The sequence below is a fragment of the Bombyx mori genome, chromosome 21 (assembly GCF_030269925.1).
Source record: "Bombyx mori chromosome 21, ASM3026992v2".
Taxonomy (NCBI): Eukaryota; Metazoa; Arthropoda; class Insecta; order Lepidoptera; family Bombycidae; genus Bombyx; species Bombyx mori.
This window is the reverse complement of record NC_085127.1, coordinates 1552916-1566826: the sequence shown is the minus strand read 5'-3', so window position 1 is coordinate 1566826 and position 13911 is coordinate 1552916. Positions and strand designations below refer to the sequence as shown.

At 43.5% G+C, this 13911-nt stretch overlaps 1 protein-coding gene across 2 annotated transcripts in view; it reads left to right on the top strand.

Annotated features, from left to right (window-relative positions):
- LOC101737814 (bumetanide-sensitive sodium-(potassium)-chloride cotransporter) overlaps positions 1–13911 on the top strand; it is a 51935-nt gene that overhangs the window by 31296 nt on the left and 6728 nt on the right. For both annotated transcript variants that reach the window (XM_062674608.1, XM_012689778.4), the window contains exons 10-18: positions 836–943; positions 1546–1669; positions 2296–2417; positions 2974–3109; positions 3557–3656; positions 4495–4606; positions 5382–5623; positions 6580–6713; positions 12215–12277. In XM_062674608.1, coding sequence (XP_062530592.1) covers positions 836–943; positions 1546–1669; positions 2296–2417; positions 2974–3109; positions 3557–3656; positions 4495–4606; positions 5382–5623; positions 6580–6713; positions 12215–12277 — 1141 coding nt within the window. The remainder of the gene's footprint in view (positions 1–835; positions 944–1545; positions 1670–2295; positions 2418–2973; positions 3110–3556; positions 3657–4494; positions 4607–5381; positions 5624–6579; positions 6714–12214; positions 12278–13911) is intronic.

The following is a 13911-nucleotide window of genomic DNA, read 5'->3' as shown; positions in this document are numbered from 1 at the left end:
CCGTGAGGCGGTGCACCTGTTGAACGCATGAGTGATTTGTACGGAATCCGAATTGTTCATCGATAAGAATGCCCTTGGATGAGACGAAGTCTCTGAGGCGTTTGTAGAGCAGACGCTCATACAGTTTGCCTAGAGACATGAGGAGGCTAATCGGGCGGTAGCTCGTCGGATGATTTTTTGGTTTACCGGGTTTATGTATGCCGATAACGTCCGCTTCTTTCCACACCGCGGGAAAGATACAGTTCGCCATAGCGGCATTGAAAATAGATGCCAACATCACGATGAGTTGGACGGGTGCCAATAGTGGCGTGTGCGCCCATATATAAGTAGAATTAATTTGTGATATAGAATAAATGCGAAAAAATTATTATGGAATAGCGGAGTTAATTGTAAAATAATATTTTAAATCATAATTAGGAAGTTAGCAACGAAGGCGCTACTAATCCTTTCAAACTCACTTTGATAGCGATGACATCATAGTCTCTTCTTCCTTTTCTCCACCTTATCCCACTAGGTGGGGTCGGCACAGCTAATTTTTCTCTTCCATTATCTTCTATCAGCCGTCATCTCAACACTCACTCCTCTCTGTCTCATATCGTCATTCACACACTCCATCCATGTCTTCTTCAGTCGACCTCTTCCCCGTCTACCTTGCACTACCATTTCCATACATCTCCTAGTCACATGCATCTTCTCTCTACGCATCACATGTCCATACTACGCTAGACGTCATAGTCTACAGTCACGAATCATCAGATTCGAGTATCTTCAAGTATTCTTTTATGGGGATTGTTCTATTTGTCCTTGGAGCACTGAGACGTCTGTTCGTCCCCAGGTGGTGCGGCTGGTGTCAGCCTTCGGTCCACTCATTCACGGAGGTTGCTTCGCGGCCGCGCTCTCCTCCGCGCTGGCCTCTCTGGTCTCCGCTCCGAAGGTCTTCCAGGTAAGTTACAGCTGCTTGTCTTATTCGGCGTGTACGGAAGCAGCCCTCGCTCTTGGACAGGGGTGTCAAACCGGAGACCACAGACGAACCATCGTGGACTGTCCATATATTTATGAGCCTTCATGTACTGCTCATATACTACTCATATCCCAATTGATAACCTAGAAGCGCTGTGACAATAACTAAATCCTTTACCCCCGTACAAAATTTTTCATGTATCCCTCACCCCTCAAGAGCATTCTAGATTATTCTGTACGTGCTGAGAAGCCTTTTTCCTCTTTTTAAAACACAACACTGACTATCGATTGTCAAATAAATCAATCTGACAAGTTATAAAAATATCGAACATATTTTGTGTACGTTTAAATAAATGAATAAGCACCAAAAGGATAATCGTGTCTACTCATGACACGAATTTTTGTCTAATGCGTAAATGGAAGCCACGACCTCGGTCCAGCAGAACGCGCAGATGCTAGACGCACAGGGGACAGTGGCGAGCAGCGCGGGGACCGGGGGGGGGCGAGGTTGGGGGACGGGGGGACCGGGGGCGGGGGACCGGGGAGTGATCATGCGGCTCATAAAGAGGACCGTTCTATCCCCAGGCGCTGTGTCAGGACAAGCTGTACCCCTATATCGAGTTCTTCGCTAAGGGCTACGGACCCAACAACGAGCCCGTGCGAGGGTACGTGCTGACCTTCGTCATCGCCACCACCTTCATACTCCTGGGTGAGTTCAGCGGGTCGGTCCAGGTCTGATGTCACCACGCTCGTCGTGTGAATTTTGTAATATTCCTTTCGTTGTTCGCTTGATGTGTCTCTGATAAAGTTACAAAGTTATAAAAATAGAATATTTTGATCAATCTATACATATAACTAAAATTGGAGTGTCTGTTTGTAATATTGAAATAACCGCTTTTTACTACCTGCATACAATTTTTTTCGGTCTGTCTCTTTGTTCCGGCTAATCTCTGGAACTGCTGGACCGATTTTGACGGGACTTTGACCGATAGGTAGCTGATGGCATTAAGAGTAACGTAGGCTACTTTTTTGGACTAGCTTCGCCTCGCGGCGTCACCCGCGGTACGACAATAACCGCGAGTAACATCGCGGGACTCAGCTATCAATAATAAAATTTAATGTTTCCGAAGCGAAGCGAGGACGGGTCGCTAGTTATAAATAAATGCAGACATAATTTTCTTTGATTATACAAATAAATAATTACGGTTATGGTTTGAAGGAAGCGGCAGCCGTTGTAGTTGAAAATTGAGAACTCATGTGAAATTGAGGAGAATACGCTGTAGATATCTATGGACTTTTTTCAAGGCGTAATATAATTTAAGAATGTATTGTCAGGCGGCCTGAACCAGATAGCCCCGCTGATATCGAACTTCTTCCTGGCGGCCTACACGCTCATCAACTTCTCCACGTTCCACGCGAGCCTCGCCAGGCCCGTCGGCTGGAGACCCACCTTCAGGGTGAGTACAGACCCCCCCCCCCCCGCACGGGCTCCAGGGAACAATGCCGAAACACCATCTAACTTTCAGTCTTTTTACCATCGCACCGCCCCCCACCGGAGTAATGACCATACTACCTGAAGCTACTGCGTTCATCCACAGTTCCAGAGAACTTTTTTGCCGCGTACTATCCAACTATGGAATGAGCTCCCCTCCACAGTGTTTCCCGAGCGCTATGACATGTCCGTCTTCAAACTGTAACTATATTGAATATACTTAGAACTTATATCTCAAGGTGAGTGGCGCATTTACGTTGTAGATGTCTATGGACTCCAGTAAACACTTAACACCAGGTGGGCTGTGAGCTCGTCCACCCATCTAAGCACTAAAAAAAAACGAGGTTTGCGGAAAGTACTTAACTGTAGGCAACGGTTTGGCTCTGCTCCTGGCATTGCTGACGTCCATGGGCGACGGTAACCACTATCAGGTGGATATGTGACATATGCTCGTCTGCCTAAAGACAAAAAATAAATAGTTTAAGGCCACACGACAGTCTCTATATCGGTTGCTCCCGCAGTTTTACAACATGTGGCTGTCGCTGCTGGGCTCGGTGCTGTGCGTGGTCATCATGTTCGTGGTGTCGTGGAGCCAGGCGCTCGGCACCTTCGCCTTCCTGCTCGCCCTCTACCTGCTCGTGTCCTACAGGAAGCCAGGTGAGCCACGCGCAGACAGGGACAGACGTATGCCAGTCGCTACCGGCGCGACAAGGACAAGTGCTATGTACTATACAAACATATATATATATATATCTTATCGTGGGTAGGTCGTCTTTTTTGAGTCCGCGCGGGTAGGTACCACCACCTCGCCTATTTCTGCCGTGAAGGGTGGGGCAGCCGTTGTACTGTAAAAACGGAGACCTTAGAACTCATTTCTCAAGGTAGGTGGTGGCATTTACGTTGTAGATGTCTATGGGCTCCGGTGACCACTTAACATCAAGTGAGCCGTGAAATCTTCCACCTATCGAAGCAATAAAAAAAATCTGCTCGACAATACTCATCGCGATAATATGAATATTCGTTGTAGCTAATGTAGCCCCAGCCTCTAAAGGCTCTAAAAGCTTAGATAGGAAGGTTATGGCGACAAGTGAACTTGTGTTGCAGACGTGAACTGGGGCTCCACGACGCAGGCGCAGACGTACAAGACGGCGCTGGCCGGCGTGCAGCTGCTCAACGGGATCGACGAGCACGTCAAGAACTACAGGTAACCCTCCCACCAGCCCTCCCACCAGCCCTCCCACCAGCCCTCGCACCAGCCGTTAGCCGCAGAAGGCTACTGTCATATCGAGAGGCAAAACGCTATTTCTCTTAATACGCGACATTTATCTTTGTAATTACAGCTTTCTAATCGGTAGGCAGCGGCTTGGCTCTGTCCCCGGCTTTGCTGAAGTCCATGGGCGACGGTAACCACTCGCCATCAGGTGGGCCGTGTGCTAGTCTGCTTTAGAAGGGCAAAAATGCAGGGTTTTATTTGGTATCTATTTGGGACAAGCTTTTTTGTCGATGATATTTGTTCCAAATTTTAAACTTTAAGGGGTTGTCCTGCAAAGTTGCAAAAATGTTGCTTAAATCAAATAACTTTTCACTTGTTGATAAGGGTATTCAAAAAAACTAGGTCTAAAAATATCACAACAAGAAATCAATTAATTTTTCACTCTATGAGCACTTCATTCAAGACTCATATTAAGTTGTTAGTTTGGGAAGGTTTTCTGAAATACCATTATTAATCACTGCATAGTATAAAACAAAATCTGCTTTCTCTGTCCCTATATCCATATGTATGCTTAAATCTTTAAAACTACGCAACGGATTTTGATGCGGTTTTTTTAATAGATAGAGTGATTGAAGAGGAAGGTTTATATGTATAATAACATCCATTGAATAGTGGAGAAATCAATAATAAATTACAGTTTCCGAAGCGAAGCGAGGGCGGGTCGCTAGTATTTGTACAAGTTCTTGATGTCAAAGTGGAATGCTACTTCCACGTAATGAGACCATTTGCCGCCCTGGTACCCGATCTGCTCAAGTGTATCCTTGTGCAGGCCGCAAGTCCTGGTGCTGACGGGGTTCCCGGGGGAGCGGCCGCTGCTCACGGACTTCACGTACCTGCTGACCAAGGGACTGTCGCTGATGCTGTGCGGACAGATCGTTCAAGTATGTGAAGTGCTTGCTCTTACGCCACACATCTATACTAATATATAGATCTACAGTGGTCTTTACGGATGTTCCGTTATAACTACTGAACCATGCATCGGATTGACTTGAAACTTGGTATCCATGTAGAAAATACATGTACTTAATGGCTCCCTATGGCTCCCTACACTAGTCCCTATCCTCCCTAAGGCTCCCTACACTAGTTGGGATCGTTAATGATGAGAATCTATGTGGGGGTGAGAAATAATAATGTTAATTTTAAATGACCAGCGAAGCGGACGGGTACAGCTAGTGCATATATAAAACCCTAATGAAAATTCGTTATTAAAAATCTGCATTGTACTTACGAGTACAGCTATGTACATTTTGAAGAATTAATCTGAAGAAATCATTTGATCATTGCAGAAAAAATAATTCACATTTCCTCTCTAAGTGGTATAATATCTATGGAAAAAAAAACAATAATAAAACTCTTTTTAAGGCTGTGGGAGGCTTTAAAGGACAAAGGAAAGATCTTCCACCGAGCGGCTAATATTGCTCGGTAGACCGACGGTCTAAATGTTGTTGTTCCAAGAACTTGTATATATGTAAGCTTATCTTGAAAACGTCGTAAGCGAGATTCAGGCGTCTGTCAAATATCTTACGCTGTATGATGGCTACCCGCCACAAAGCTATATTGATATTATTTTTAAAGCTAATAATTTTAAAAAAGAAGAAAAATAATCGTTATAATTGATGAGTACCACTGAGCAGTAGTAACTCCGCGGGTCCCCAGGGTCCGGTGAGCCAGCCGACGCGCGAGGCCCTCAGCAAGCGAGCGTACGGCTGGTTCCAGCGCCGGAAGATCAAGGCCTTCTACACCCTGGTCGATGACGTCAGCTTCAAGGACGGCGCCAGCGCGCTGGTGCAGAGCAGCGGGCTCGGGAAGCTCACCCCCAACATCCTCATGATGGGCTTCAAGCAGGACTGGCGCACGTGCAGCAGGCAACACCTGGTGGACTACGTCGAGGTCATGCAGTAAGTCACTACTCCTCGCTTACTGCTCAACGTTACGGGAATCGACAATATAGCATGGATTTTTTTTGTTGCGTAGATGGGTAGACGAGCTCACAGCCCAGCTGGTGTTAAGTGGTTATTGGAGCCCATACACATCTACAATGTGAATGTGCCACCCACCTTGACGTATAAGTTCTAAAGTCTCAATATAGTTACAACGGCTGCCCCACCCTTCAAACCGAAACGCATTACTGCTTCACGGCAGAAATAGGCGGAGTGGTGGTACCTACCCGCGCGGACTCTCATGAGGTCCTACCACCAGTAAGAAATCTATATAAATATCTACAAACTATGCAGTACATGTAGTATCTACCCGTGCGGGATCACAATACTCCCACCATTAGTCTCTAATAAAATTACATTAAAATAAATATTATTTATAATTTATAGATCCACCTCTTGATTTCTAAGTTTTAAATACCATGATCCTTATCAAGACATAATTAATATAAACATGTATCATAATATTTGTTTATAACGCAATAAAACTGAAGTAAAATTTGTGCATAATGGAGTTAACTAGTAAAGTTACATTAAAAATCTCTCGAAAAAATTTAGAGATATTGAGAAATACGCCCGTTAAAAGCAGCCTCTCATGAGAGAGAGCGCGATATATTATACAATTACGTCATCGTTCAAGATTGCCATACAAAATTTTCATGAGCACTCAGTGATAGAGCATTTCTTCTAAATCCCCTCGAAAACCGAAGTATTATACCACTACTAGTACCACTACCACTCGCCTGCCAGTCCCGTGAAACCAATGGCGTCCTTTTTTTTTTCCTACCTCAGCTGATAGCCTTGAGAGGCTATATCAGCGTAACCTTAACTAGTAGGTGAGCTCACGGGGCTTAAACCTGACGAGTGGCGTCCTGTTTACTGGTAATTCGTTAGAAACAATATCGACTACTCAACAGTAAAGCGTTGGACGTGCACATGGCGCTCGCGATACTGCGCATCGAGGGCGGACAGTACAGCAGCGAGGCGCTCGACGAAGACCTCCAGATCTACCTCAATGACCTCAACGCTAACGGCGTGGCGGGAATATCGCGTGAGTCACACTCAAGCTTCCTCTTAAGTGTAGCACGTTCAAGCTTCTCTATCCAGATATAAATGGGCAACAGTTTGTTTAATATTTTAATTCTCCCGCTTATCGGACGATTTTTTTTTTCTACCTATGCTGATAGCCTTTAGAGGTTATATCAGCTCTACCCTAGCGTATAGGTGAGCTCACGGGGCTCAAACCGGGTGTGTTGCTAACACTGGCCCTAGCAAGAGTGTGCTTCGCAGAATCTACCAGCGGATCGGAAACGCGACCCACTGAGAAGACCCGGCGAGAAACTCAGTGGGCTGTGTCTATGGATTAATTTAGTTAGGACGGTTACCGGTGCTTAAGATACTTAAAAGCACCGTTAATAGATCGGGAGGAGGAGGATGCGTAGAATAGCACCAGCCCTAAGTAAAAGGCGACTAAGGGGGTCATCGGAGTTTGGGTAGCGGCGTTCTCTGAATATTGCTTCAGTTTATGAATGAATGAATGATGAATGAATGAATGATTTATTTTATTTCAGACAACAATAAGTCCATATGTGTACATAGTATCATTGAAACATACTTAACATTAACAAAACCAATCAAATAAAAAATATACATTTATTAAAAGTAGCTATCAGTGGAATACATTTCAAATATTCCATTCCACTGATACCTACTTCGAACCAACCATTATTATTACTAATATTATTTAGTCCGCAAGTGAACCATCGTACAATGGTTCAAGTACCGACAGTCATAACGGTCTGTTAATGCCTTCAGGATGCTGTTAGGGCTGACCCGGACCCGGCCAATCAGGGATGTGCATCTTTTCCGCATGGTCGTAAAGAAACAGTCGACTCGTGCCTCGGCGAACATTCCCGACGCGCTACAGAACCGAGGCAGCCCCAACAACACCCTGAACGCATTGTTGTATTGGACGCGTAAGGCGCTGTACTGCTTTTGACTATAGAACACCCACAGGCTGCACGTATAGAAGGACGTACAAAACGCTCTAAATAGAGTGATTTTGACATCCCGCGAACACCGAGCGAACCTGCGGGCAATCATATTAGCTCTTACAGACAGCGCTCTCCGCTCCCGCTCAATGTCTGTATCATCCCTCAGGTCAGAGGTTACAAAGTGTCCTAGGTATTTAAACTTGTCTACTCTGCGCAGTGGCGTACCATTCAGTTTGACGGAGGGAATGTTATCCAGACACCTGCCTCTGGCCTGAAACACCATACACTCACTTTTCTTTGTATTATACACCAGACCGTGACTTAGAGCATACCTTTCACATATGCCAAGCAGCTTAGACAGCCCACAGGCCGACGCACTCAGCAGCACCATGTCATCAGCATAACTGATATTGTTGAGACATATTTCATCAATATGGCAGCCGACATGAGTACTGCTGAGCTCCTCGATTAGAGCATTCACATACAGGTTGAAGAGCTTGGGCGAGGTCAACCCCCCTTGCCTCACCCCGCACTCCATCCCGTATGGCCTCGAATAGACACCCGACCATCGTACCACGTTCAGCTGGTTGGCGTACCAATATTTGAATATCTGTACTAGTTCTTTCGGCATTTTAGTATTATTCAGTTTTTGCCATAAGATGTCATAACAAACCAGGTCGAATGCCTTTGATAAATCGAGGAAACAGGCAAAAATTGGAGTTTTTCGATCAGTATAGTACTTGACAGTTAGCTTTAAACACAATACGGCTATTTCTGTAGACATTCCTGATTTAAAACCAAACTGGTTATCATGTATCTGAAGATATTTATCAAGTTGTATATTAAGCAAACTGTCAAGCACTTTCGCTATGATAGTTGCTAACGAGATGGGTCTGTAATTGGTTTTATCACATATATCCCCGGTCCTATTCTTCACAATTGGCACTACCACAGTCTTCAACATCTCCTCAGGCAAGTAGGAGTGTCCTATACATAAATTGTAGAACATAACCAAGACTCGGGGCAAGTGTACACCGGCATACTTTAGGTGTTCTATGCTCAGCTCGTCATGACCCGGAGACTTACCCCGTGACATGGAGTTAATAACTTTTCTAACTTCGTTAGCCGTAAACCTAGCAGTAACTATCCGCCCCTGAGAATCACCCACACACCCTGACTGTGATGGTCCCAATGGCGAACTAACCGCAAAGTGTTCCCTAAACATATTCGTGATGCCATCGTGATCACTTATACCACCGACGCTCACGGGCAGGCCTGGTTTACCATTAAGTTTAGTGGTAGATTTCCAGAAGCTGTGAAAATCGTGCTTGGAGTGATGAGACGCGAGTATATCCATTCTTAACTGCTCGCTGTGGTTTTGACACCATTTCAGACGTGATTTAAAAATTTTCCTACTCTCTTGCATTTCTTTCCAAACACGACCCGACCTCGGCTTACCATGCCACACCCATAGATTAAACTTACACCTCGCCTCCCCGTGAGCATCACTAACATATCGATTCCAGCCAATAACAGGTTTTTTACAATTAAATCTGCTACGGGAATAACTGTCGCTAGCCGCTTGACATAGTACGTCAACAATATCATGATACATTTTATCTAAAATGTGTCTGTGGTCAGAATTACTACAAACACAATCACAACAATCACTTAGAATGCCAGGAAAATCTATCTGTCTCAGTTTATCATGACATATCTTATGATAAAATTCAATTTGCTCAGGTTTTCTGTCCCCCCATCGCACAGTACTACACAATTGAGTAACATTATTAAATTTCGGTTTTATAGTGTTAAAATCACACTGTGCTACTACTGGAAAGTGGTCAGACCACAAGACATCATACAGTATATACGTATTGACAATGGTCTGCATAGCTGACTTCGTGACTACACAGTGGTCCAGCCAACGTCTGGACCCATTCGCCTCACTAATAAAACTATACGTGTCTGAATTTACACCTAATAGTTCAACGTCCGCACAAGTCCATCCTAATTCCCCACAGACACATGCCAACTCCCTGTAGAAAGGTTCATTAGGATGGGCGTTAAAATCGCCGAGTATATACACTGATTCGATATTTTCGTTACTAATAATAGCGCTCATCAGGCTGAGGCAATCCATGAACTCCGTTAGGTTCACTGCATTATCCGTAGGCATATAAATACTGAACACCAATAACGATCTCTGATCTATTGTTACTTTTATAGCACACACACGCGCGTTATCACACTGCACTATCGACACATTTTGAAAGATACTTTTCTTCCATAGTAGCGCCACTCCTCCGTATGGACGCCCCCTGAGTATCCCGGCCGCAGTATCTACGGCCGAAGTCCCGGTGCAGCCATATTCGCTATCAATGGCACTGAGAAACTGTAAATCGTCCGGCAATAACCACGTCTCTTGTAACGCGATTATATCCGACGTCCGACACAGCTGTCTTACATGTTCCACGGATCGTTTCACTCCTTTGCAGTTGAAACTAACTATATTATAAATAGAACCGCTGCTATTCATTATTGAGATGTATTGGTACCGATCACAGCGTTAATGTCACCGTTCGTATTTTTTTGTTTTTTCCCTTTGAAGTTCACAAATTTCCTAAATATAATACCCTGTGGCCATAGGTTGCTATCTAGGAATATGGACGATTTGTGTTCTAAAACATGGAATTTATAAGCTTTATAGTCACTCTCGAATGCAAAAGAGATTTTCTCTAAAATAATAGTTTCTTGTGTTTTTCTGTACACATAATCGATTATGTCATTTTCTGTTGTATCTTTATGTATTTTAGTGATAAAAATGGCCACTTTTTTGTCCACGGCTTTGAATTTTCCTTCGTTATCTCTGCAACTGCCTGCCTTGCCTATATATCTGTATTTCATAGGTTTTCGGCGTTTAGATACCCTCTGCCATCCGTTATCATTATCATTATCTGATGGCTCGCTACCTTTAACTAATTGTGTTGTGATCAGCTGATTTGTCGGCCCACAATCAGTTGCCGTCGCGGGCACTGGTGTTTCACTTGTTTGCGTAGGCCTCTTTATCCCCGCTACACATAGTTCGCCATCGCTGACCGGTTTTGATAATAACGACTGTTGACACACAGCTGATTCACACTCGTTTTGTTTCGTATCTACCCTCATTGTGCCTTTGTACGAAATATCTTTGCACTGTTTCGAATTATTTTCGTATCCTATTTTGGTACTTTCATTCCCAATATTGATATTATTGGTTTCAGATAACGAAGAATTGGTCATATTAATGAGTCCAACAGGATCGCTATCCAACATCCATCCCCCTCGCTTTGTGTTTACATTCGATACTGAAGGAGTTAACGAGTTATTTTTCAATAACAATAGTTCAGTTTTTAGATCGCTTAATTCATTTTTTGTCACATATGTCGCCTTTAGATCGTTAATTTCAGTTTGAACTTTTAGTAAGTCTTTTAATATCTTACTACAATCAAAATGATCATAAACTAGGGGTGGTAATCTGTCCAGATCTCTCGCAACGTAAATCGGGAAAAGATCTGGTTCCATAGATTTAAATACATTCACAATGTCCACGAGATCTCGTTCTTCTTTACCCTTGTTTTTGCGCTTAATTTTCAACCTGCCCACAGACACGGAATCAAACAATAACGTTTTCGACTTACTGATTTCCTCAGCTGAGAATGACGTTATACAAATTCGCACTAACGTTTCCTCATCTATCACCGACACCTTATTTTGAATGTACGATAGCATTTCGTCGATCACTATATTGCACGCATTACATTTCACAATTTGCGTCATTTTATCGCGATACGCACTAGCGTTTAGCAACACGCGCCCACACGGAGGGATGCGCGCGCGCGGACGAATCCCCACCACGTTTACCTCGATCCCCACCACGTTCACTGGTAGGGCGTGGGTACCATCGTCCCGCCCAGTTCTGTGGCGAAGCAGTCTCTCGTTCCGGTTTGAAGGGTGACAGCCGTTATGCAGCACAGCTGAGATTTCCACCTCATGTCTCAAGTCTGTAGACTGCGTTCAGGTTGTTATGTCTACTTCTTTTTTTTATTTGGTAACTATTACAGGGCTTTACTAGAAAGTATCTCAATAACACCAGAAGTGTATAAAACTTGAGCTGTCCAGTGTTCTTAGTATGAGTTTTTTAACGTTCTCGATAGCGTAAAAGTTAACTCAAATTTTCATGGTGTTTGGAACGTCTGCCTACATTTGCTGCTAGGGGCCCTATTCCAACTAAATACAAATTTGAGTTAACTTTTACGCTATCGAGAACGTTAAAAAACTCGCACTAAGCACATTGACCGCGGTCGAGTTTAGGCGGAACTGACGCTTGTGAAGTAATCACTAACGTCAGATTTCTTCAGGACATTTTTCCTAATGAATAGACCGTCCTAGTAGATTAATTAAAAATACCTCCAGAACCCACTAAGATGAAAGACCAGCGATATTCTCCCAGGATAATTGTGGGAACAATAGGTGCTGTTAGCGTTAATTTGTATCGTGTGTTTCCTTTCGTGATCAGGTTCCATGGGAGATACATACAAAGCAACGAAGTCTACGGAGAGCCTCAACACTCAGTCCGAAGGTAAATCGACTTATTTCATATTAATAATACGACTGACACGGTGGTGTGGTGGTTAGCGCTCCTGACTATTGCGCCGAGGATCGTGGGTTCGATTCCCCCATCGGGCAAACATTCGTGTGATGATCAGGCTTTTTTATTCTTGGTCAGGGTGTTTATTATCTATATATGTGTATGTAAAGTATGCATGTCAGTCTCTGGTACCGATAACACACGAAAATGTAATTTGGGACCAGATGATCGTGGGTGATTTGTTCCCAATTATTATATAAAAAAAAAAATCTAACAATTACGGGTACACTCTAGTGAGGAATTGTTCGAGATGATCCCATCATCTCGTTTTTACCATCGCACCGCCTGCCACCGGAATAAAGTTCATCCATGGAATGAGCTCCCCTCCACGGCGTTTCCCGAACGCTATGACGTGTCCTTCTTCAAACGAGGCTTGTGGAGAGTACTGAGCGGTAGGCAGCGGCTTGGCTCTGCCTCTGGCATTGCTGAAGTCCATGGGCGACGGTAACCACTCACCATCAGATGGGCCGTATGCTCTTCTGCCTACAAGAGAAAAAAAAAAGAGTTCGCGCATCTCGGCATCGTCCCTGGAGGTCCACTGCACCGAGCTACGTCGCGATCGGACGAGAGCTTTAGGGACGCACAGAGGATAAACACTAATTCTTATTGTATATAAATTCATGTAGGTAACTCAATCGTAATATTATGTACGTCAGGGGAATAATATGCGAAGGGGGTATCTTAGAAAGACTTGGAAGGGTTGTGTGAAAGAGGATGTGTGAGAGACTAGTGTGAGTGCGAAAATGACGTATGGTAGACCTCAATTGACAAAGAGGACATGCTGAACAGACATTCTTATTCTAATATGCGGGATAAGAATAACTAAAAGTATGTACGTATGTATAGCCATCGTTTTCTCCGTTTTACAGGTAGATAGTAATTAAATTTGCTTGAAAAAAAAAACAACTTGTTCTCTTCTATCTTCTCTTATCCTCTATCGCTCTATTGCTCTATTGGTTCTTTTGAAATTGTGCCATAAAAAATCGAGCATTTGCACCACCCGACGGTGAGTAGTCCCTGTCTTTTGTGACCGTCAACAACATCAGTCGCATATTCAAGAATGTCACCTTCACGAGACAGCTATTCAATTTGTGCAACTCTATTGTTATTGAAATAAAGTGCAAAGTTATCTTTCGTTAAAAGTATAGGGCTTTATTGCTTCAGTATTTTTTTAAGGGATTTTATGACCTGGTAACTAAGACCTTTAGGTCGTGTCTTATTTTAATTTATATTCTTATTTTTATAAAAATGAAAACATGGAGTGAAATGAAATGATATGACATGATATGGGATTAAATATAATGTCAGTAAAATGATGGTTATTTACTGAGACTTTTTCAGTGGACTTTTTGGAGGATCCCGAGAAGTTGCGTTCAGCGGCTTAGTTTCATTTTCCCACATTTATGCACTTTCACGGATATTAAACAGTTAATAAACCACCGTTATTACACATTTAAACCTGAAGAAACACTAAATAGACACAATAAAACAAATCACACAACTTCACTCTTCGCATTCCAGCCAAAAAGTCCGCTTCAGTAAAAAAGAAGGGTCATTTCGTATAA